Source organism: Buceros rhinoceros, unplaced genomic scaffold (assembly GCF_000710305.1).
Source record: "Buceros rhinoceros silvestris isolate BGI_N320 unplaced genomic scaffold, ASM71030v1 scaffold3482, whole genome shotgun sequence".
Classification (NCBI taxonomy): domain Eukaryota; kingdom Metazoa; phylum Chordata; class Aves; order Bucerotiformes; family Bucerotidae; genus Buceros; species Buceros rhinoceros.
Genome location: NW_010399355.1, coordinates 29,766 through 56,710, shown reverse-complemented (window position 1 = coordinate 56,710; position 26,945 = coordinate 29,766). Strand labels below are relative to the sequence as shown.

General features: G+C 40.3%; 1 protein-coding gene across 1 annotated transcript in view; it reads right to left on the bottom strand.

Moving 5' to 3' along the window:
• Window positions 1-26,945, bottom strand: part of SH3KBP1 (SH3-domain kinase binding protein 1) — a gene marked incomplete at its 5' end in the record, with an annotated part of 65,636 nt that overhangs the window by 19,906 nt on the left and 18,785 nt on the right. The window contains 5 exons of the mRNA XM_010131420.1: window positions 182-267; window positions 5,457-5,619; window positions 7,915-7,995; window positions 11,863-11,914; window positions 15,239-15,340. Coding sequence (XP_010129722.1) covers window positions 182-267; window positions 5,457-5,619; window positions 7,915-7,995; window positions 11,863-11,914; window positions 15,239-15,340 — 484 coding nt within the window. The remainder of the gene's footprint in view (window positions 1-181; window positions 268-5,456; window positions 5,620-7,914; window positions 7,996-11,862; window positions 11,915-15,238; window positions 15,341-26,945) is intronic.

Sequence of the window (26,945 nt, the reverse complement as noted above, 5' to 3'; positions counted from 1 at the left end):
ACAAAATTTTAACAAGTAAAGCAGAAACGATCCTTTAATCCTGCATTAAAATTTGACAGAAGTGCACTCACATTCACTGCCAAATACTCAATCTGCATTTTGGATCATAACAAAGTCACTAAAAAGCAGACATTTACAGCATAAATTTCTTAGGCAAACTATAAAAAGCACTACAACTTACCGATGTCATTAGTTCTTTCAGAGGAGTCTTTCTCTAGCGTGCCGGATACTGTACTGCCCACTAATTCCACTTTTGGACTATCACTCCTGCATTTGCATCAAGAAGAGGACATATTTTATTGGAGTTTTTTGTGTGGATTACAGTAAATTGACAGCTAACTTGCAATTAATAATGAGAGAGCAAAATATTCTTCCTTTGAGGCACCAGAGTAATAGTAATAGTAATAGTGTCAGAGAGCAATCTCCCGTACGTAGGCATGATGTATGGATTAACCTTATCTCATGTCTCCTTAACACCTGTCAAAAAAGCCTATTTTAGACACCGTAGTGTCCTGAATAATTCTTCAGATATCCTCAGCTTCTCAACATGAAGGAAACGTAAGGGCAAAGGGACATTCCTCAACACACTTGTAATTTTTTCTCATGAATTGGCTTGCATAAACGATAGTAGATGGACTATCTAGAATACTGCAAAAAGAGAGAGAACTTCAAGCTAGCATCATGTATTTCATCGATTCCTACTATTTACTCAAAAATGCAGCTCTTCTACCACATTTTTGCACGTTGCTTATGAGATTAGACTATGAACATTGTTTCTGCGAAGAACCAAGATCACCAAGTCTGTCTAAAATGTCTTTGGAATAGCCAAGTATCAAGAGCTGTGCTATTTTATACAAGGTATTATTTTTAAATCTAACAGGAGAGCAAACATAAACAACATAACTATTCTTTGTAGAACTTTCTATCTCACAACTACTTAAGTTTACTAAAATAAACTGACCATTGAAACAGATAACTAAAGAAGGGTCAGTTGTAGGCAAGTAGCTCAGCAATGCATAGGTCACACAGAGATCCCTGTGACATTTCCGGTGATAACAACAGTTCAACTAATGTAATAAATTGTACTTACCATCATCACCAGGTCACCTAACAAATATCATAGTTTTTCCACAATGACTATTCCCAGCATAGCTGTAACCATTATGATGTATGTAAGGTACCCAAATTATGAGTAAAAATATAGATCTGTCCCTGAAACAACCCAGGCTGATGTGCTTTTCTACGAACAGCAGTAATTCGACATTGACAACAAAGTACAGAGCGAGCTCCTGAATCTCACTGATTTTTTCACTTGTCTCCGCTTTTGATTCCATAAGCTGATGACAGATGGCCTGAAGCTCAACTCATGGCAGCAGTTTATGAGCAAAACACAACGTAGCTGGAAACCCTATTTCAGACTTCAGGAAGGCTGTAATAAAGAGCCTGAAAATTTGTGTTAAAAACAGAGGAAGTCATAGATTAAGTGAACATATATCCAGTTAAACACTGTGGTAGGGTGACAAGTATTCTGTGAAATAAAGGTGGAGAATCACTTTATGACCTGAAAAACAAACTAGTCCTACACAGCTATCAGAAAGGAAACATAAGAAATTTAACACAGTCCTAGAAAATTGTATTATAATATATAAGGGTATTCTCCAAGTGATCTTTTCTTACCTTTTGGTCTTTAAATTTTTTTTTTAAATTGCTTTTTTATTTCCAAATCTGTAAGAAGCAACATAGTTTCTCGGCTGTCAGGGCAATGAGCATCTAACTGCGTACTCTGTTCTGTGCACATGAATTTCCCAGCAAACTGAGAGCTCCATGTGAGTTGGAAATGCTTTAGGAAATGTGTGAGTACAGTTTTGGAGAAGATTCTTAGAATGGTGTGATTTAGGGGTGAAAGTCACAACATTTACCATTTGATTACAAAAATACCAAGATATATGAAAACCCCACAAAAATCCCCAACTCTGTTGCCAAAAGAATCAACAGGCTTGTTACGCCAGTCTACATCGACATTGTTGTAAAAGGAGCAGAGCCATCCCTTCTTGTGTCTCCCTCCCTCCTCTTGTGTCCACGCAGATAGGCTGTCAGCTTGATCAGACAGATAATCAGCCTGAAGGAAACCCCGCACTACTAGAAATCCCACTGCAAACTGATCAGCTGCTGTCTGGAGCAACTCTCTGACCCATATGGCTGAATGGCTGCACAAACTGGTGCGCTGGTGCGAACACAAGGGAGGCTGCGGGAGCAGGCTGCCAGGAGAGAGAACTCGTCGCCGTTACCAGCAGCATGGACACAGATGGGTGTAGACTGACTGTAAAGATGCACTTTCTGTGGGTCTTTATGAGTCCTCTACTCCAGAGAGTTAGCTAATCTGTAGATTGTATAATCACAAGAATGCCTCTCCTATTGCCCTTGAAGCCCTAGCCTGCCTGCAAGGAAGGAAGACTATACTTAAATGGAAAAAAAATCATCACCACAAAAAGTCAGTGAGATGCATAAGATGCAAGCCTCTTACTCAGAACAAACAAAACCCCTCTTCTGCTCAGCAGCTGCCATGGAAAACTCACGAGATTCACTTCATAACTACAGCAACTTTTCCCCCTAAGACCATGCACAGGTTTTGGCTGGTATGAGTTAATTTTCTTTATAGCAGCCCACACGGTGCTACGTTTTGGATTTGCGGTGAAACCAGTATTGATAACACAGGGGTGGTTTTGCTGAGCAGCGCTTACACAGTGTCAACGTATTCCCTTGTTTCTCATGCTGCCCTGCTAGCGAGCAGGCTGGGGATCCGTAAGAAGCTGGAGGGCACGCAGCTGGGACAGCTGACCCCAGCTGGCCAAAGGGATATTCCATGCCATACGACATGGTGTTCAGCAATAAAAGCCGGGGGAAAGAGGAGGAAGAAAGGGACGTTTGGAGTAATGGCATTTGCCTTCCCAAATCACCGTTACATGTGATGAAGCTCTGCCTTCCTGGAGATGAACACCTGCCTGCTGATGGGAAGTGGGGAATGAATTCCTTAACTGGCCTCGCCTGCCTGCTCAGCATTTGCTTTACCTATTAAACTGTCTATCTCATCCCATGATCATCTCATTTTTGACTTTCCAATTCTCACTCCCATCCCACTGAGGGGGAGTGAATGAGCGGTTGTGTGGGGCTGAGCCGCCCATGGGGGTTAAACCATGTATCAGCAAAAATTCTGCTAGTTCAATTCTTATTCTAATTGTCTCAGGTTTTTCAGAATCTGGAAATGGATACTAGCAGGTCTAAAAATTATTTAATATCTTATTAAACTGAACTGATTTTAAACCAAAACACCTTAACTGAAATGACTTCTTCCATTTGAAGTTTCGCATTTCTTAATTATTCAAGTAATTCAAAGTCTATTCCATGGATTATTTCATTATGTGAACTTTCTGCCCTCTTCCTGTAAGACACCCTTACAAGTCAGAGCTTACCAGGCAGAACAGCTACATGAGATACATCCGTTAATTTGAATTAGCTCATAAAGGAGTTCACAGGGGAACTGTTAGCAATGCAGTCATCAACATGCATCATCATCACCTTAAAAATCACCTTTCCTTCTAAGTTTTAATCTAACTACCGCTAAAGTAAAATTCTTTCAAATATAATAGTATTAGATAAAAAGAATGAAATGTTTTTTTTCTGTGTTAGTCATAGCAGAATTTGGACAATTAAGAACATAACAGTGTTACTGTTCAGATCTGCTTTTTCACTTTAACATTAAAACTGACCTATCTTTTAAAATTGCATGGTTTCTTTATACAATTTTGTACTTAGAAAAAGGAAAACAGAAGAGCAGTAAAACACCACTCCACAACTCTAAATGTTTAAAATATTTATAATATGTTGAAAATATTCCAGGCAAAGGATAGAACAAAACAACAGCTACCCAGTTGCATGCCTAGCCAGTGAACTGAACACTAGGGTATGTACTGGTCTTGCCAAGAAGACATCGCTTAGCCAAACCATAGCAAATACTTGCCCAGAGTGACCATCAGGTGTGCACTATATTTTGGAACAACTGGGCAAGCACGTTCAAATCCAAGAGGTCAGAAAGAAGCTACAGCAGTAGCTCCTGGACAGAAGGATAAGTCCTCAGAGATGCACAGCCAAAGCACAAGGCAGGCGCCTTTTTTTTCATGTGTCTCAGATTTCACACTGAGAGCATTTGTTTAATAAACCATATGTCGAGAAATTAGGAAAATCAGTGACTAGGATTTCTATTTTATTCCACTCTACCCTATACTTCATTCTTCACCATTAGTATACTCCAGTAGTTCAACGGCTGCTGTTTTTTCTAACAGTAGAACAGTAAAATGATTTCTATGCCTATATGCTAGTATTTCTGCAAGATGTGCAGCTTGCCCATTTTAGGCAAAGCTTTTTTCCGGTTTTCACCTATTCCTATCCACTATGCATAAAGGAAGTCTACAGAATCACACATAATCACACAGAAGAATTTTTGCTGGCAGAGACATTTAAGATCACTGAGTCCAACCATTCACCCTGCACCGCCAGGGTCCCTAAACCATGTCCCTTGGCACCACAAAAACACATCTTTTAATGCCTCCAGAGATGAGAACTCCACCACTTCCCTGGGCAACCTGTTCCAAGGCTTGACAACCCTCTCTGTAGAGAAATTTTTCCTAATATCCAGCCTAAATCTCCCCTGGCACAACTTGAGGCAGTTTCCTACAATGCACAGTGCAGATGCTGATGACTAATGTAGCCACCTAGACTTGATTAGGGCTACAGGCAAGGCTTTTAATTTCTGCAACCTCTGCTTTTCCAAGGTGTTGCAGAGATTAAATGGAATTGTGTTGGCAAGTCCAATTTCTCAATGCTCCTCAAGTGCTGTAACCACCTCCGATAAAGAGCATCATATAACTATAGAACAGCAATCAGCATTAGAGCATTCTGCACTGGCATCAGCTTAAAGGACATTCTAAGAAGACACATGTATTTTACTAAAAATTGATCTAAAATTATCAAAGGGAACAGACTGAAACGCAGCTGACAGTATGTGAAATGCACATTATCTAATGCTGCTCCTCAGTACAATCCGAGCTTTTGCACTGACTTAGTGCCCCAGCTAAACTGGAATAATTTGAGGTAAACTAAGAAAGTCGGTGTCAGCGCAGCATAGTGATGTAGGTACTTCCCACAGTGGAAACTATCATGTTGCAGCAACAGTGTGTTCATCAGCAGAAATGAACTAGTAATGAACAGTCTAAGACTGCTAGTCTTGAGAAGATACTTATGATCCAGCCAGATGACCAGAAGGCTTTTCTTTGTTTTGTTTGTTCTTTAAATACAGTTTACTATGAAATAAATTGTGTCATTAACTGTGAAATCTAAATTCTTTAAATGTGTGTTTTTTCCACTAACCCCAAAAGTACTGGACAGAGGAAAACCAATACCTTGTATGAGTCACAGGCACAACTGGTCTTTCTGGTCGTCTTGGGGGCAAGGTACCAGGTCTATTCACAGCGTTTGCTTTGGGTGGCCGAGGTTTCTTCGGAGGTATAGCAGGAACTGAAGGCTTCTGCAAGTCTAACTGTTTTTGCTCTCTCTCTGATCTTTCTTTAAATCAATTATTTCCAGAAAAAAAAAAGAACATGGATATTACTAAGTAGAATTCATTTGCACTCACAAGTCTACAGTTAAACAAGAAATCTTCTACTGTAGATACACTGTATACAAAGGAAAAGCTTATCTCCTTTCCACTTCTGTCCTAAATAATTCTTTATTTGAAATAACATGTTTACCACAAATCAGTTGTTGGCCATGCCTGACTGTAATTCCTCATGACACAAATGTGTGTGCAGTGTCTGAATGGGAATGCTGTGTTTTATTTTAGTAAGTCACTGATTTCTGAGTGTGAAAAAAAAGAATGCCAAAAAATTACCTACTGTAAGGAACAATTTCCCATGAGCACAACTTATTTCTAAATTTTAATATGAAACAATATTAAGTCAGAAGGTCACAAAAATAATTATGCTTGATATTCTTAACAACTCTTGAACAAACACAAATATCATTTTTGGTGGGGAAAAAGTGTGTTTCAAGTGAACTACAGTTAAATGAAAATACAGGCATTAAAATTCAGTGATGTTTGGCAGGATGTAAACTTCTTGGAAAAACCAGACCTTTTATTTAAGTTTTCAAGCAAGATTTATATGCTGACTTTTTCAGCTTGCCAATGAAAAACTGGACCATTATGCATAGTTACAAAGTGCCACAAAATTAATATCCAATGCCAAACACGCAACGCCTGTCAGTATGTTACGTACAATACAGTAAGTGCAATATTGTAAATGATGTGCTCTAAATCCAGAATAGAAAACAATCACGTAAGCACATTTGCCACACCATAGGAAATAGGATTCTTCTTAAAGAAAGGACAAAACTCTCAAATGAACCGAAGTTTCCACCCCATATCCCTTGACTACACTGCCTACCTGTTGTGAATATTACACCTCCGTAAGAGGTACTGGGAATGTTACAGGTTATTGTTTAACGGGTTCTAGGTTTCAGTCTGAGAGGATCGTGGAATAAATTACCAGAAACACAATCCACACTCGGAACAGTCCAGTAAGTGACTGTTGTTCACAGGCATATACTCATTTTTACAGACTTACTCCTATGACAAGCGTATACTGCGTCAGTGCCCAAGAATCTAAGCTATGTGTGAGGAGAGGGCCAGGCAGTGTACCAACACCCAGCATAAAGAATGTTCCTGTGCCACCCCTGCTGTCATACCACACCACACAATTCCTGCCACTCCCTGGTACTCCAGAAACGCAGGCATGACTCCTATGGCGTCTTTTCAACATTTAGAAAACTTACAGATGATTTATCCCCTGGGACAGCAACATATTTAAACTTCCTCCACTGTTTTCAGAGTTGGCTTTGTAAATAAAGCAGACTTCTATGGCTAAGATAACCACAAAAAATAGCGCACATAACCAAAAGTAAACATGTAGACAAAAGTGCTAAAATACCTGTCAGAACACTAAGACATATATCCAGAAACAGAGCTTGGTGCAAAGTCTCAATTTTCTGGCACTAAATTATAACTGCATATTATATATCTAGTCATGTGCATACACATGCCTTTTAAAAGACTGCAAGTTCTAATACTTAAAAGTTAAGAAATCCCATAAACAAACTTGTTTGTACAATCTAATAGTCCACTTAAATGTACGAAACTTGGCACCACGGTCAATTAGAGAATGAATGTAACTATTTTCCCCGAACTATTCAGAACGCACAATGAACACAATGCCACCATTAAAGGTTTGATTTGCTTGTCACTACTCTGTGTGGTACTTGCCCCATTTCTTGCAATGTTCAAACCTGGCTTTGAAGACAGAATTTTTTCATTTCTTCCACAGGCTTGCCTATATGACTAAGATAATGGGGTGATTCATAAGCATTAATGACTGCATCGTCACAAACGCCCTCTGTGATGCAGGAAAACCAGCAACCCTGCTTTTAACTAGAGAATCAAGGCGCACAGATGTTAAGAGAAAAGTACACACTCCTCTGGGGTATCTTACTTGATCAAGGACCTGGTTTTTACTGAGCACAGAGCTTCAGAGAGCGTTTTATCTATTGAGAGCGTATCTCGCCTTGACTTCAGTTGAGACTGCAAGTACGTAACAGTTCTGGATTGGAACAATTGAATACCCCAAATTTAGTCCAAAAGCAACAATGAGGTATTTTCCAAAATGCTATCATCGCAGATCTATCAGAGTGGGAAAGAAACATCTAAACAATACATTCAATAAAATAGAGACTGGTAAATGACGGTGTGCATCAATTCCTTTTCCCCTGTCTGTCTGCAGAGAGCAGGTGGGAAAGTACATTTCATACCTTTCTCTTCTGTTCGATTAGGAAGACATTCTGGTCTTTCAGGAGGCACCTTTTTGACCTCATGCTTTCGATCTGTGGTACCTGTCAAAGAAAGGAAAATCTGTAGTTCTGAACAAGCCAACAAAACAGAATATATGGGCACCTAAGATTCAATCCTGCAATTTCTTAGGCTTTTTACATTCCTCAGTTTGAATATGTCTTGCTAAAACTGAACATAAATCCAATTTCAAGCATTTGTTTTCACCATAATGAAAAAAAATGCAATTGGATGTTTATGTTTTGCATTCAAGTTCACAGTTTCCAAACACGCAAGTCAAAAGAATAGGCACTTTCAGACCATTCTGTGAAAAAAAAAAAAAATACTCAATAACTACAGTTTTAAATGTGAACCATTGTAGACATGCTTAGCTGAAGACCAATTCAGCAGTGTGGAGAATCACTAGGAATCGATGAATTAATTGAGCATTTCTTCCATGAGAATACTTAATATGACAAATATACAGGGCTTATTTTACATTAATTTAAACTCTCTTTTTTCATCTCTAGTGTTAGCTGTTCGCTCGCATGATGAGAATGGCAGCACTGACAGTATCCTGCACGGCTCTTTTAACGGACAGCTTCTGGCCTGGAGCTGTCAGCCTCTGCCGTCTTCTGCCTCGGTTCTAGCGACTGTGGCATACTGCCTTCTGTTGCTACAGGGAATACAGGAACTTGTAGCACCAACAACAGGAAGACTTGGCAAAAATTTCTTGACAGGCGCAAGATGCAATCTCCTAGACCCGGTCCTATAAGAAAAGCTGTCCTGGATGTTAGTTTCGCTGCACTGGCTAACTACTGGCTGCTAATGCCGTTTCAGCTTAGTAGTGTTGAAAACCGCTTTAGGTAACACTATTAATACTTCAATAAAAATTACAGAAAATGACATCCAAGAAAAGCAGCGAAGGCAGGGCAGGGAACAGAAGGCAACTTTTTTCTTCAACCGACTTTATTACATGCAGTTCTCAAGTACATTTACATTTTTCAAACGTGCTGTTGCAGCTCTCTTTTGCAGCTGGTTCCTAGAAATCAGTACTCATCAGTGCAAACTGCTCCTCAGTGGCGATCACTAGCCATTGTTTCTTTATATAACTGCTGTGGACAGGCAACGCTTATATCACTTATCATGTCGATAAATAGTACTGGATTGCCATTTTATGGTTGGATTCAATGATCTTAAGGGTCTTTTCCATCCTAAATGATTCTATGGTTCTATGAAAAATACTTCACTCCTGAGAGAAAAAACTGTTGATAGAAACCTATGAAAGCCTTTCTAAACACAAGTTATGCAAAGCACAAGTCAACATATTGATAATCTTGCACATACTAATGTGTCTGAGAAAAAGAGACAGAAGTCTGGAGACCTAATTACAGTAAGATAAACAGTCCTCATTAACATGCAGAGGGACATTCTCAGGCACTGTCTAAAATAATGAGCCTACAAAACACTGAGGAGCTCCCAGGCTCAGGTGTACCTCCTGCTTGGGTCACGACTCCCAAATTAATCAGTACCCAGGGAGGCACCATGATCCTGCCTTAGCTGCCAGGAGAAGGTAACCTGCAAGGAAACTCTGGAGATTTCCGTTCCACATCCCAGTGGGGATCAAAGGAGTATTTTCACACACCAGTCTCGAGCCAGGTGTATTGTGTATCCCAGGTACCCCGTGAAATGCCTCCTGCTTTTCAATGACTACATAAGGGACTCAATACTCCTAACTGGTTCTCCAGTTTTTAACTTTACTTTGTAAAGTAGCCCAGCAAAGACGGCTCTGGCAGTCTACTGCTGTGCAGAATTTGGAAATACAGCCAAACTTCCAGTTACGCTATAATACAAACCAGAAACCTCCGTTACATATATGTCACTTGTACTAAAAAGGCCAATTCTAATTCTCTGCTATGATTTTATGCTCTGCATCAGAAGATACTGATATTTAATTATTTAGGCTGGAATCAACAGTTCCCAACTGATTTGCCACACTATTGACTGGTTAAATATCCAGAAACTTTACCAGAAATTGATACCTAAGGTATTTCAGGTAAGGCCTGGCATGGCGACGTGGTAAAACACAGTGTTAGCATGGTAAAGCGATAATGTGACAAAGTAGAGGATGTGAGGATGGTAATAAACGTAGGATGATATTCACTCCTAAATACATATCAGAAGAAACTCTTGCTCATAATCAGCCAAGGTTTGTCAAAAACTGAGGATGAAAACAGAGAACAGCAATAGCCTTGGCTCTTCTACAGTCTCAGATGGCCTCAACCAAATTGTCTGCACCCTTTTCCTTCAAAAAATGGGCACATTATCCTGCTATGGTGAAACAGCTAATGCAAACAGGTGCAAACATATTAAAAGTATTATTCTCTAATTACAGGAGTATAAATTGAAAGAAATACAACGTTTTACAGTTGTAAAAGTGTTTTACACGTCAGGCCATAACGTCAATTGTCACTAAAACATCTCTCGTATGCAACCACCACTAGATGGCAAAATTATACTGTTCTCTCTGGACACTGTTACTCACCTATCTTAAAAACAAATTTGTTTTTAGAAGTCTCGAGACAGAGTGAAGAATGAACCATGGGTGTCAAGAAGGAAACCAAATATTTATAGTCATAATTCCGTAGTGACAAAATTGCTTGACAAAATCAAACTAGTTAAATTATAGCCTATTGATTCACAGTAAATTGTACATCAGCGTAACTTGTTCTTCTACTAATAGATCAAGACTGAAGAACAGGGAAATTTTAAAGCACTGAAAGCTGGAACAGATCACAGTGAGAAGAAAAATGATCTGGCTAGACTGGATGTGTTTGGTTTTGGTTTTTTTTTTTTTTAACGTGTGCCAGCAGTGGGGGAAGCAGTAGTGGTGCAGCAGAATTTTAACAAACCAACTGAAGTTAAGGGATTAAAGAATTCCAGCCATAGTTGTGCTTCCACCACAACTGCAATACAAATGAAAATGCTGAGAGCATGTCATGCCTCGTGATTTGTGATTTTACATGAATGGAACGGGAATTTAGTTTATGTGGTCAGAACTGTCAAGAGCATAGATACTTTAACTGTTTCTAAGCTTCATGGAAAAAATAAATCATGCAGACACTTTTGAAAATTTTTACTGAGAGGTCGTTTTGTAACTGCAAATGAAACTGGTTCTGACTCTCACTATTATACACTATTTGGGCTAACACATTCCAAAACCAGCTTTGCTAGCACTCATCTGTCTGGAAAAAATAATAAGGTCCTTAACACATTTGCAACACCATTATCTATATACCCAGATTCAGGATATCTCCTTTTAGTTTTATACTTATGGCTATAAAGTACTGAAAAACAAGAATCTAGCTATGGCATAGAACCTGGAGCCAGCCAGCCAGCTCCAACACTGACGCATTTCTGTAAGATTTAGACCGCAACTCAGATGGGGCCACTGTATTACTGCCAAGTTCTTTGACGTTATCTGACAGATATGCAAAAAAGTTCTTTATCTCTAGAATAAATCAGATCTGTATGGGTAAAGTGAGTGCAGTCTCCTCCTGCAGCTATCACCAGACTCCAGCATACTGGGTCTGAACTGCAAAGAAGACATGCGTACAATCAACTTCAGTCAAGGAACAGAAGTGGAGACCTTTTAAAAGCTGAAGTATCGTGCTTGCTCTGACTTAATGTATTTAAGGGGCAAAATACATTATTTTAAAATGGTGCAGATGGTTGCCTGCAATACATTTAAAAAGCACACCACAGTCTTTCAGGGTTATCATCTTTTTGCAATTTGATTCTGATTTGTTAGTTGTGGTCTAGACATCTCCTACTTACCAATTTTGATACAGATGAATTCTATATAGATTTGACTACACTTTAATTGAGATGTGCTCACTGACATGTGCTATACGAAATCAGCTGCGCCTTACCTGACCCTTGTTTGATGACAGGAGCTGATGGAGGTGGTGGTTTCTTCGGTCTCTAAAATTTAAAAACAGATTGTTTCAAATGCCTGTAAATCGCATTCATATAAATGTTGGAGTTAATCATACATTGCTTAACATTAAGCATTGAGACTACAGATCTGCCACATATTTTCCCTAAAATAACTTCACTAAAACGAATTTGAAAAGAGAAAATAGCATTGACAAATAAAACGACATTTTTCTACTTTTGCAGTTGAAATGTCCTGCTGGGGGGAAATGCGCACACACTGTATCAGCATTTACCATATATATATCTTGGAACGAATACAAACCCAAATGAAGCACCATGCCAGATCAAATGACATACTTCAACTCTCACTCTTAAAAAATAAAATATCAAAATTACTGAGAATAAAGCCTAAGTAAAAATTAATAACGGTTTTCTTCACATGTCCATTCTCTTTTTGCAAGAAGGACTTTATTTCCTTTGCTACAGATTGATGACAATCACTGTCACTACATTGCTGGCTATACGACACCGTATATTGTCTTGTGGAACTATTAATATCTCATAATGTTTCCAGATATGCATAACTTTGCTAAACCTACTTTGTTTTGCTCACTTGCAGTAATTAGTTCAGTCTCTGCCCTAGAACTCTCAAGTCTTGGTCTGAATGGTGACAGCGAGCAGGTTTTCTGTGGAGGCTGAGCCCTTGCCACTCACCCTTCCCAGGGATCTTCCTCAAATCTACCAGATGTGTTCATCTCTGGAGAAACAATAATTACCAGCTTTGCACAGACTGAGTTAGCCTAACACCTTACATCGCTGAAGCTGCCATCCCGCAAGCCTCAGGCGTCTCCTACCACCTTAGGCCTAACCAGATCATCTGCTGAGATCCACCTGAGAAAGCTGTGGCCGGGAACCGCGGCGCTCAGAACGAGCTCTAGCTCGGCTGCCGTGGGCCACTGTCCATGAACGGTGAGGCCCTTACACTCTCAGGGCCATTTCTCCAAGAACGCAGGCACTGTGGCTCAAGGTTCAAATGCAGAACAATGCAGAAAAAAGTGGAAAGGAAAGACAGGGACAATTAATGTCTTGCGATAGCAACTGGGATTTTGGCTGTTAATGGCTGCAGAGTGAAACTGTAGGTGCTGAGGATCTGACTGCACAGTATCAACATTTGGAATTTTATTCTGCAGTGGCTGGAGCCCGATCCCACTGCCCATACATCAGCAGCTGGAATATGTGAGATGCATCCCTTTAGCACATCTTTTGGCTTAGTTGTTATCTGAATGGAGTCAAGTGCATGACCCCTGAGATCTGTCTTCAAGACAATCCAAAGCATAGCAAGTGCAGATGGACAAGTGAGAGATTCCCGACAAATCCCACTCCTGATTAAAAATAAAACACTAGAGCAGATAAACACAAAGGAGAAAGGATCCTGTGGTTCATTAGACAAAGCGGTTTTAACTGAAAGCTGATAAGTGAAATACATTGTTTCAAAAAGATCAGAAAAGAGGTCGCGTGAAGGAGCCTTAAGACTGCTGAGAGAAAGACAGCGAAGCAAGTAGGAATGACACGGGTCTGTGGCTGGGCGAAGTACCTGAGGGGGAACAGGGACAGACGAGAAAAGAAGCCCGCAGAAAGGAAACCAGAACTGGCTGGACAAGAAGAGAACAAAACTACAGACCAGGGACAAAGAGTGAAAGAGGAGAGGAAAACCAGCTGGATAAAGAAATTTGGTGTAGGAATAGGAAGTAAATCCAGATGGTGATTTAGACTCAGGTAGTGAGCTCAGGGGAAAATCCCGCAACTGATATCACCTGAAAGGTGGAGACTAGGACCAGGCAGTGAGCAGAAAAGGCCTGGTACAAACAGCCATGCATGGGCAAGAAACAGGACTGGAACCCTGGGGACTGAACGAGGAGGCGGGAAAAGATCTAAAGCTTTTGTTCAACAAGCAACAAGCACCTTCAGAACATGGGACAGAATCCAGCGTTTCTGGATCCCATCAGGAAATACCTGACAAAAGCACTGGAAAAGTATCCGTTTCCTTTCCTTTTACCACTCGATTCAAGCACGGACAGACAGTCTATAGCCCTATCAGTTACTTACTCAGGCGGCCAGATCTGTGACGTTTTAAAAAGTAACAAAATCCTATTCTCCACATTTACATCAAGCCTAGCTGCAATTTCTAAGTGTCTGAATATTTAATTTATTGTACAAATTATATTCATTGTACTCTAAAGAAAAAGAAAACACTTAAAGATATGTAATTTGTAAGTTCAAAAAGACTGAATAAATTTCTCCACAAAAGAAATGAGTAAGAGTAAAGATTTTCTTTTCTTCTATAATACGCTTACTATGTCTTAAGGTTTATGATTTCTGCTTCTTCTGGAAATCACCTTCTTTTATTATTAGGCCTAAAGCCAGAATATCCACTCTGCTGTGGAACTGTGTTTTCGTGTCTCAGTTTTTGCTGCTCTTCTACCTTCATTTTCAATAATTACCATGTTAGCTTCTGTGAGTTGTTTAATGGTTGCTTTATTAAGCTTTCCAAGCTATTTAATTTTTGCCTCTGGCATCCAATTTTATTGCCAAAGATTGAAGCTGAGTGTCAGTAAGTCTCGGTTTTATCACTGAAGGCTTACACTGTCACCGTCATCAAAAGCCTGACTGCAAGCTCGTAATATCCCACTGATGACTGAAAAGGTTCCTAAAAATGGAATGGACTTTCGGGGGAAGTAATCCATTGCTTTATTCCCGGAAGCACTGCAGGATTTTCTACATATTATTTGGCAAATAACAGTGCTGTCTCTTGCAAGTAAATAGAAGGTGAAAAGGCTTCTGCATAGATTGTATACCTTCTTTTTTTAATAATTCTGAGAGGAGTAAAGAAACATGCTTTTGAGATGCCAAAAGCTCACTGTTGTCTTTCACATTTCACAGTTAAAATCTCACCCTTTTCATTCCGGAAGAGTGCCTGACTGCTGCCAATAAGCATGCAGGTGGTACCTAACTTTTCATATTCCACCACAGAAGCAATGGAGAAGAGTTAACAATTCCGGCCATCACTGCGTGACCTGACTCAGCAAATTACCCTGGGACCTTCAGTTTCTCTCTTTCAAAATTAGGATGCAGGACAGAGGGCTTTCAGAGCAGCATAGCGGAGATGGACTAACTGGATGGGAAAATCAATCCTTCAAAGAAACTCTATAATATGATTTAGAGTGACACGCCCAGAAATTTATTTCCTTTAACTTTGTGTTATTAGTTAGAGCTGAAACTTTGTCAAAATCACATATCCAAAAGAGAATTCATTTCAACTCTACTTTCATTCTATATTCTAAAATAAAAGTGAAAGAATACTTTGCTTACCTCTTTTTCAAAATCAGAAGGAAGAAGCTTGACAAAGTTATCTGGAAAGACACCTCGTCTGCCATTGAGTTCACCTTCCCACCAACCCACATCAATGCAATCCTACAAAACAGTAAAATAAAATGAAAACCACACTGTGCTTGTGTGCTGAACAGATTTGTGTGCTGAAGTGTCTTTTGCATAATGTCCTGCCTTTTTGCTAGAACATGACAATTTACTGGAGTGCCAGGTTAACAGGGTAATCTGCCAGATAAGAACGTCAGTAATCATGCCGCATTACATTATCGCATGGAGCAGGTAGGAGAGAACAATAAACATGCTGTAAGAGCTCAAGAGCTTGTCTATGTCTGAAGCAAAACTCCTTCTATCTCACCATTTGATCTACTAAACCAGTAAGCATTCTGAGCATCTATGACACTGCTTCTCTCTGACTTCATTTTACAGAAAGACAACATCTTAATTAAACATCATGCATCCCAGGAGGTAAAAAAAGCTCCTTTATTTCCCATACTTTCAAGAAAAACTCAACGCATTAGAATTATTAAATTAAGTTGCAGTCCAATTAAGAAGACATTATACATCTGATCAATACCAAGCATCAGCCTTTTCTGCAGCATTTCTGAGCAGCACAATGCAGAGCGTGTAGCAAAACAACATACGGCTAAATGCTCACAGTAAGTCAACTACTATATCAGTGAGTCTAAATAACAAAAAAAAGTAGTACAGCTATTTTAGTAATGAATAGTAACAGTAACAGAAAGCACAATCATTTTAGAGAAGGTTAAAATTGTTGCTTAACTCCTGGATGGTAAGCTCCATGTTCACTTATTTTTGTGTTTGCTAAAGAGAACACTTTGAGTAGAGATTTTCCACATCCTTATTCTCTGAATGCTGTAGCTGAACCAATTCAGCTGTTTTCCAAAACACAATTATGGGAAAGTCACCCATTGTCTGCTCAGTCTTAAAAGCAGCAGTTGATTCAGCACCAGGCTGGCCAATCTTTCTATCCTCTTGAGCAGCAGCCCTAAATTTTCATGTGGCTCAAGTGACCTGTACTAAATATTACACACCTGAGGCATGAGGGGAAGGGAAGTCCCACAAACAGTGCATGGGTTGGACATGTCAAAAACTCACCAGGGACTCCCCCATCCTATGACAGCCAGGGCTAAACAGGGTTGGGTTTACAGCTTGGATCCCACATCATCTGGCAACATCAGGCTTAAGCAATCACTGCAGCATCACTGCTTCCACAGCTACACATTGGGACTGATGAAATCATTTGCACCTGCCAGGTATATCCAGCTGTCCTGATAGCAGAGCCACTCTGGAACTCTTCAAGAGTTCAACATGTTGGATGTTCCTATTCTAACATTTCTAGTTCAAGCCTGTGGGAAATCTCCCTGATTTAATTAAGTACTTTTGCTTTTCAAAGAAATCACATTTCACCACTGTTCAGATGAGATCAGTTGAAATTCAGCAGCTGTGTTGCTGTGTTCTCTGAATACATGGTGGTATTGATGTAGGTCTAACAGTGCTAGCTTGGGACACGGTCACTGTTCCAGGCCATCCTGCAGCGAGGATTCTCCATCACTCACTGCTGCAGAAACTGAGTGGTTCTTTCCCTGCAAAGTCTCGATCTGAGCTGTGGAAAAAAAGCACGATAATAGACAAAGCTGGCTTGTTAAGATCACATGTCTCTTCTTGCTTTTCAGTCAAGTGTGAGAGAAAAAGCTATGCATCTGGAAGGCCAGAATATAGGGACAAGAAGGAACAGAAGAGTACGGATACAAAAAAAGTAGGCAAGAGAGGGTAGGTAAATTTAGGTAAAAGGGAGAGCCAAGAACATGTACTAATGGGTCTCACAGAGAACAAAGCTAGAAAAATTGGACAGAAACAAATGAAAGTGGCCAAATACAAGCCTCGTATATGTTATGAGGCCACACCTCTCCAGAAACATCACTGGATCAAGGCTCCAGAATCTTAACATCCTTGTGACCCAAGAAAAGAGCTTTAAAAACAGAGTGGAACTGCGCGCCTTACTGCTCTTTATTGACGCCATTTGATGATGACCTGTTGGGCAGGACACATAAAAGCTCTAGGGTTAAAGAGGCCACGTGCTCCATTCAGTCACTGTTGTAGCCATGTATATAGGGGAAGAGAATGATAAATATTCATTAAAAGACAGATCTGGGTTTTTTTGCAAGATGAGTAGCCAAATTGAGCAAAGACTTTAAAACACAATCACTCTGGTCTTAATTTCATTATCTGCCGAAGAACAATAGTAGCATGCCCTCACAATTTAGAGAAGTTTTTAAGATAAATGCTTACAAAGCATCTGCATGCTACAAAAACACAGAGGGGGAAAAGTAAGAGGAAATAACTATTTCTTTGTCTAGAAGCAGTAAACACTAGTTTAAATAGAGGAGAGGATCTATGGGAAAAAAAAAGAATGTGAAATAAAAGGTTGCATGATAATACATTCACGCAAAAATAGCCTTATTGTTAAATTACCATGAAATAATTTCTTTCAACTGGGATGACAGAATAATGCAGTTTAACTTAATGAGATGTCCTTAATACCAAGAGAACTCTTAAAAATATTGTTCACAATGGCACTTTTCTTTACGTTATAATCCACAAACGTTGGATGGTATTTGAGAGAAAACAAACCAGTATCAAAGAAGATCACTATTTTTTTGTTTTGAGGGTTTGGGGGGTGGGGTGTTATTTTTATGATCTAGGCTTTTTATTTAGCTTATTTACTCCACCTCATCTCCTAAGACAGCATTTCCTGTGCTAAATAAATATGAAAGCTAAATAGCCTGGTTTTTTGCATCATGACTCTTTCGTGTGGTTATTTTCTTTCCCCTCATATCTCAATATTTTTCTCTGAGGTAATCCGCTTCTGATCTACAAATGCAGGCACTGAACAATCCTTCCATTCTTTGTCTCTCGTTTTCTCTCCTGCTCAGTCTGCTTTTCTCAGCGTTCTCCCACCCCTTCAGCCGAGTGGCCTTCACCAAGGGCACAGAGCTTTTCCAGACCTTCCCGGGAGTTACTCAGGAGCTATTTAACGGTTCTGTTACACCATCGGGCCTTTGTAACTGAACTGGCCTGACTCTCATCTAGCTGATGTTTTTGAAACATCTGCTGAGCGAATACAGGGTGCCATGAAGGACCGGGATAATGAGCTGGTCAGGCACGGCACAGGCAGGCGCTGGGCAGGATATTGCTCTTACCGCAGAGCCAGCACCCTCCGTTCCTGGTGCGAAAGCACCCTCCCACTTGGCTGTATCTCCTTGTGCAGCCTAGTAATCAGTGCACTCAACTGTTCCATCACGTGGTACCTTTTATAATGCCCTCCACCCCCTATGCTGCTAATCTGAAATTGCCAAAACATTTATGACTCAGTTCAGATTTTCAAAAAAATTGAGAATAATTCAAGCATCCAGAGATAAAAAGCTTGTGCTTCAACTTATAGCACAGCTTAGTGGTAGCTAATAATCCTGACTAAACAACACACGACATCACATACATTCTTTTTAGGTAGGATTTTTTACGCTCTTAGGGAACATAAATCTTACTCCTACTTCTTCATTTAATTAAAACACATGAATTTTGTATTCAATGTTTTTTTTAATGCTCATTTGTTTTCATGAAGATGCTGTTTGTGTTACACAGTCATTAATCTGAAACAGCTGCAGGTTTGCTTTTTTCTCCTCTGCAGCTTGTCGCTCAGGCTTATGCCGCCAATCACCATGACAGATTTTCATACAGTAAGTAAATTTTTAGGTAATTTCTCTTTAATTTTCTCATTTATTTGATTTGCCAGAGAAGGCTTCTGTGTCACTGAGCAAAAGGATAGAAAGAGATCTCAGAAATTAAAAGCTGCACATGAGATCTGGTGAAAATCTCAGTGGTGGTGCCCCCCTGCTGCCCACAACTGCAGGCTCGCTCTGCCTCAGCAACCTCTGGAAGCCCACGGACGATACTGGCAGCAGGCACGTCTTCATCATGAGACAGATCACCATGCAGGGACACCCGAGCTACAGCTGCACTAGCAGCCTCAAAGACTAACAAACGGCAGAGCTGTGAAGCACAGTCAAGGCACCATGATTAAAACAACGTGGCTGCCTGTAAACACTGAGCAAAAGCTACTCCAATACTTTTAGATCCCCATCAGCCGTGCAATCCTAATCATACTGTCTTTTTAAATATATCTTCACGTGATCAAGGTCGGCAAAATGTCTGTAAGTTCAGAAAGGCAGATTTTATAGAAAAGCTGTCATACTATTAAAATCCACTATCAATATTCCAAAAAGCTATTAACAAACTATGCGGATCTCCAGTTCATCTCTCTGTTATCCTTCCACATTAATAACAATGAAAACAGAATAAAAACAGGTGCTAAAATATCCAAAAAGTTCTATGAAAAAAATTATTCCAATTACTAAAAATGAATCCTTGTTTAATTTAAGAAAAAAAAAAAATATTTACAAAACTGAAAATTAAGACACGGCAAAAAAGGCAGAAATTGTGTTTGACAGATACAGGTGTTCATGCAAGTTAGGTGGTAGCTGGGTCAACATTTAGCAACTGTAAAAATCAGCTCCTACCAAAGCTTGATTCAGAGACTATAATCATGTACTCACTGCAGTGACAGTGCAATCAATTACCTTAGAGAAATCCACTGCTGGTTCACACTGCCAAGCCTGTTTTCATTGTTCAGGCAGAGGCAGATTGATGAAATAGAAGAAACAAAAAACTAGGGGGAATTTTTAGCATTTTTTCATTGAAACACAAATCTTGGTTTTATCTTCATTTCCAGTAAAGTGATTTTGTTCCAAAAATCTTGTCTCTGATGATTTTAATTCAAATTACTTTTTAGAGAACAAAGCAAAGAAAGGGAGGAGAGGTAAAACGAAAGGATTGAAAAGCTGTTCTTTGGCAGAATTACCATCCATTCTAAATCCAAGCTCAGCAGATCCCAAGTAAGTGATAATAAACTCAATAAAACGTATTTATTAGCATCATTCATTTTGTGCTATTAGGGTGAAGAATTAGACAAAATATAGTGATGAGAAAGCACAGCTGTTGAGGAATTTTTGAGGAAGAATTTTTAAACTTCATAAGAAATAAAGATTACACAAAATACAGGGTACCACAATGTCAAGCTGAGCTGTAATTCTTATGTAAGTCAGAAAAATCCTGTAGAGGAAAGGGTAAACGTGGGAGAAATGGCAAACACCAGAAAACCAGAATCCAATTAGCTTTTATCAACACGCAGCCAACAATTTTAAGGGTATGCACAGGTGAACTAAAAAACATCAATCTTCTTCTTGACATGAAGAATAAGAGAAAGAGAACTACCTTTCATGTAATTAAAAGTGAGACATGCAAGCTGTGAAGAAAACTGTAAAAGGGGGTCATCTGGAGAAAACAGACTACTTTTTTTTTTTTTTCCAGAAGGGATTATTAAAACCACAATAAAGAAGAAAACAAAATACAAACCCAATGATAAGAAAGATAAGAACACAGCTCCACTCTGAAACTTATGTCTGTGGTGACTGAATCAGTAGGGGCACAGAAGGGGGGAAAAGAGAGAACTGCATGACTAGACAGACCAGACAAAAGCTTTGCAAAGGTATTTTAACGTGGAGGCACTTCCCTCGGTGCTTTCAGTCCAACGGTAAAAAAGCCAAAGCCGGTGGAGCCTGAACAGAAAGCCCCAGCACAAGACACTTCATCCTGTGTAGTCTTACCAACTTCCACGCACTGTGCAGAAGCAGCTGCCCCCAGACAGCCACTTCTGACCAGACACTACACAGCCATCTGCCCAGCCGAGCAGTGCAGCTGCCCACCAGCTGCCCTCCAGTCAGACACCGTCGCTGCTTCTCTTCGGAGGAAAAGAGATGACAACAGGGGTTGATAAGGCAGGGCTGTCAGTCCCCCGCTAACTTGATCTCCACTTTACTAGCTGATACCACATTCAAGACCATGAAATTCAAGGACGGAAATTCATACCCAGCAGGTGACATGTCCCTCTCATGCTGAGCTGTGTCCCAGCTACGAGCCTGACAGTGACAGATTGTCCTGTCATGCAAGCATGATGGTACTTGCCCTCCTGGAAACACTCACAGCTTCACAGCCTCTCCTTATGCTGCAAGTAGGCAGGAGTTTCATACACCCCAAAGACGGAGGGGGGTTTATTTCATATTAAACTTCCTCCCTTAAAAAACAGGCTTGGTTATTACAGACAGATTTATTTCTACACCACGCTGCTACTTGAACCCTAGGCCTGAGCCAGATGAAAGCATCGTGAAGGCAACCAACACTTTCTCTGAAAATGGAAAGCAGCACTTTTGTTTATGAACATATTCATAATAAAAACTCACAATGTGGATTTTTTTTTTTCATTACTGTGCTGGGAGCCAATAAAGCACACAAGATTACTATAATTTAAATGTCAGACACGTGCCAATCTATGTTTTCTTCTAACTACTATGCATTATTTTACTTATTTTTTTACTTTTTTTTTTCTTCAAGACACTTACAGGCGAGTTACTACATGCTATGAAACTGCTCTTAATCACTTAAATAAAATCCAGTAGCTACTTGGTGCTCTGACCCGTTATCATTATAATTTTTCTCTTGCCTGTGGCAAGAAGCCCACTGGACTTGTACCTAGATCTTCACTGAAGCACTCAAGATTGCTTTCTCCAGCATCAGCAGCCCTCTGGTCACTGGGGACCTACCAAGAGCTGAGCAACTTTTGCAGCTTTACCAACGTAGATGGAAACCAGAGAGCAAGGCTGGTGGTGGCTGCCTGAACAACCTATTCAGCCGCTCCACGAAGTGCAGCACCGCTACAGCTGGCAGCACACAAGGGGCATAATAAAGGGTTGCAAGAGATGCAGAAAAAGTTTTATGGCCGGGCAGATATCCACTGCTTCAGCCATGTTTTCCATTTATTTTAGGGGAAAAGAAGCTTCCTGACTTTTCTTCCAAAGCGACCAGGCCTTCAAGACAGCATCCACTCCCTTGTCTCCTGCTACCTTTGGAAGGACTGACCATTTCAGGGACTGCTACGGCTCAAGTTCAACTCTGCCCTCCCTAATCTACCTTCCAAGATGCCCCTAAGCGAAGGGAAAGGCTTCCTTCCGCTGGGAAAAATAAACGAGAGGTTTTTCCTGTTCCCCAAGGCCTCAAAACCAGCCAAAAGCTCTGCATTTCTTTTCCCTCCTGCCGATGACTGTAACTGCAGCGGTGTAGACCCTTGAAGAAACACATCTGAAGAAGGGCGAACTTCTCATCTGTAAATAAGCTTTCGGTCTTTCTGAGGGTGCTGATCACTGCACAGGCTGGTCCTCTGAACTTGCTGCTGCTTTGTAATACTGCTAAAATACGAACTCATGGTTTAGACACCCATCTGTAACTGCTCGATTTTCAGCTTTTCTGATTAAAAGGTTTTGATACATAAACATTTCCTCATACAGATTTCCTCACCACAGCTAGGGTAGAACGCAATTCCAAGAACAAGAACGAGCAGGTCCTCAGAAGAGGGAGCTGCAAAGCATGTACTACGGCATGCATACTCTCGGAGTGCTCAGATAACAAGTTTTCTGCTTGAGGCAACAGATGTACTTGCATGCACGATCATCGCTTAAGATCTTCTAAAAAACTGTCCTATAAGAATTATTATTTAGTTTAAAATTTATAGATTACTAAGCTTAAAATACACAATTGGCAAGCAAAATTTACAAAGTAAAAATTTGGACTATTCAGTGTTTTGGGATACACCATAAAGGTGCAGGGTCTGAAAAAATGAAATTTTTATGGTAGGATACCACAGTTTCATAGAAATCTCCACTAGAATACATAGATTCTTGCATATTTTAAAAAAAAAAAAACACCAACATACAGTTGGCAGTTTTTTATTCATCAGATGTCTGCTTTCCTTCTGCCCTTGTGAAATTGGGGTCTCATCAAGAAGAATGCTGAGTTGGGAAAATCACATTATTCAGAAAGCCCTGAATACTTTCTGCATACTTGCACTGAGAGCTTTCTCCTGCCAGCTCTGCTGTGCAGGCGGTCACACGTTAAACTACAGCTACCCTCGCCGCAAGCATCTCTCCAGCAGTCTTTCCACACCTGATAGCCAACCTCATAATGGAAGGAAAAACAAACCACCTTTAACATGACCTAAGGTGCCTATAGCACTTTTCAAGACATCATCCATACACACAGACATACACGTAACATAGAAATGCTTCCGAATTTGGGGATTCAAGGCCTCACAGAAAGACCACTCTGAAGGACAAGCGCTCTGCCACGCAGAGCACCGACGCAGAGCACCCACGCAGAGCACCCACGCAGAGCACCCACAGGGCAGCACTGCTGCCTGCCGCCAGGCTCGACTGCAGCGCTGGGGCCAGAAGGTCCCCAGCTCTCACAGACCCTGGAGAAGGCCATGGGACAGGGTCTGGGATTTTTAAAGCACATGCTGTCACTGGGCAAAACCAATACTGTGGAGGGAAAAGTCTATTGTTTTCTTAACCCTGTTATTGAGTAACTGCTTTGATTAGATGATATATGTCAAAGATCAGCATTGTTTTAGTAACTTGCAAATTAACTAAACAAAACCTGACCTCATGCAGGATCAGATCTTCATTAATATAACCCTGTCATGGGGTGAAACAATAAAATGATGTTAAAGCTGGGTGAAAAAAACAGTTTAATAATATTAAAAAATGTTTCTCTAACATTTCTTACTACATTCAGTATCATGATTCTGAAACCAAGATGTGTCGTTCTCAAAATCTTATTTTTAAAGTTAGAAAATAATTGATTTTAGAGCCTTTACAGATTCTCATAAAACTTGGTAAAATACCTATGAATGAAGGAAAGCACCTCTCCAGAGACTTACATTACACTCACTTTGTGCTACCTAAGAACATATTCGAAACAATCAAGCTTTGTTACTAAGCTCACTTACTTACTGAGATTGAGATCTTACAGTACGGTGCAAAGTTTGTCAAAAATTTCTGAAGAAAATGATTTAAATCATAAAAATCATAAAATGATTTAAAGCATCTGCTGAGCAACCAAGTACTCCTCAGCAGAAACACCATTTTAAAATCTGACAATAAGGCAGAATGGATCTCCCAACAACCACCTAATCCAAGATCATTTAGATAAAGCACACATGAAATACTGACAACAAAGTTTGAGAGGAAACTTCCCAGTCTGGATCTGCTTGGTCTCTAAGCCACGGATTTGTCCTGCAGAGGTCCTCAGCCCAAGTCCCCAAAGCCCCAAACCCTGTACAGATTCTCGCCAGCTCCCGTCAGCTCGCACGTCCACGCTGTAGGGAACCCTACATGCGGTACCGCCAGTTGCATCTGGTGAAGTTTAAGAAGTCAAACAGGTTAAATTCCTCTTTATTCACAAGCTCCAAGGCAATACCAAGAATTCACCGTATCAACATTGCATGGCTCTTTGCAAGCAGTGTTTTTACTGGAAGGTACTACAAGAAGTTACCTCTCCAGAAGACACCATCTGTTCCAGGAATTGGCCCAAGTTACTGGGCCCTACGAAAAAGAAACTGGCTGAGAATTATGAGTGACCTGTAACACGTAGGACATTAGAGTAGAGCATCTAGCAGAAGAGATAATTTTTTTCTATTAAATTTATTTCAGGCTAGATCTAACCTTTTGATTTTACATTCTGTGACTAAATAGTTTAATCGGTAATGAAGCTGAAATGCTTTGATGAAATATTTGTACAAACAGGAAAAATTATGATGCTCTTGGAAGAAACCAATCTCTTCTGGGGATTCACTTCACTTGCAATGTTCAGTCGGCAGAATATCATGGAGAAATAAATTATGTTCTATGTCATAAAACTCCAGCACTCCAATACCAAAATTAAATCTAAAATCAGCCAACACAAACACAAAAGGTGGTGCTAGTAACAGACATAATTTATGCCTCTGATGAGCCAAGATATAATATCCACATAATTACATTTTTTTGATTTAGAAAGTTTATAAAAACATAGAACAGAACGCTTGAAAGATTATTTAACGCTATTACTTCTTAGGACCAGGGTCCTAATTACAATTACTGATTACTTGGCACTGTATGTGCATTTTTACTTTCCTTTTAAATAGCTCTCCCTACCCTGAAAAGGCTGGACTTCAGATAACACCATCAAACCAGCCGGTGGTCCCAACATTCAAGCTAAAAGAAAGGATGAAGCTAAACAGTGAGTCTAAAGCCCACATTGTGAGCAGTAATCACAGATTTCCAGACGCCTCAGCATTTCAGTACTATCTTTTGTAAGCACAGGGCAGAAAAAAATGTTCTTTCCTTTCTTATCTTAAAATATGTCACCACTTTAGATCAGCTTGGCCGCATTAAACATACTTACAAATAAACCTAACTTTTGAAATTATGCAAATCTTGAAGCACCGCATGCATGTGGGATCCTGCCACTTCACCTACGTAGCTTAACATGAACTTCTATTTGTCAAAATTCAAATTTGGGACTTCCCAGGAACAACAGATTCCCTTCTGCTGAAGGCACTGCTACCAGTGATAACAAGAACAGGAAAAGAAAACTTCAGTGCGTACTTAAAAAGAATACAAATAAACTAACAAGAAGAACACTCGAGTGGTGGCTGCTTCCCTCTCTCCTGCACTAACCTCAGGCTTCACAGTTTATTTAAGTATTCAGCTCAAAGGTTAGTGTTTCAGTACCGTTTCTAGAGACTTCAGTGAAATGTAAGCTGTACCTGGTACCTGATTAAACATATTGTCAGGCTTTATCTCTACACAGACCTTCCTTAAGGCCCCACTGCTAATCGCAGCAACCAAGAAATGCTGCAAGACAGGAATAAGTGTTAAAACTTCATTCATAAACATTTAAAAGTCCTGGCCGAGGACAGGTTCGGGCAAGCAGGAAAGTGTTTTCCCTATAACTTACTAAGTATATAGAATAATTTTAGAAAATTAACATATGTTTCTACCTCATCATCAGGGTCCCCACAAGTTTTATATAACTGCTTTATATTACTCATATGAGGAAAATCATGCTTCTGTGCAATGACACAGGTTTCTTCCTGTGCACGTGCCACACACACGTTAGCAGTATGTCAAAACGGCCATGTTCTGCAGGACCTACCCTGACTACCACCCCGCACAGCACCGTGGCTTGAAACCCAGCAAAAATCCAAACCTGCTCATTGGCATTAGGTCAAAACCTTCAAAGGGAAGTTTCAGGTCAGGGAAAAGCGACCCTTCCACTAAGACACTTTCCATCATTTACCAGCAGTTCTGGCTAACCAGGGAGGTCCCAGTCAACTGGAGCTTAGCAAATATGACACTCACCTACGAGAAGGGCTGGAAGGAGGACCCAGGGAACTACATACCTGTCAGTCTGACCTTGGTGCCAGGGAGGTTATGGAGTAGGTTATCGGAGCGTAGCAAATATGACACTCACCTACGAGAAGGGCTGGAAGGAGGACCCAGGGAACTACATACCTGTCAGTCTGACCTTGGTGCCAGGGAGGTTATGGAGTAGGTTATCTTGAGTGCCATCACATGGCACGTATGGGACAACCAGCAGATTTGGGAAGGGCTTTACCCACGCTTACTGCAAGCGCGCTGATGGCTGAAAAGGCCAATGCGGGATAGGCAAGTCCGGT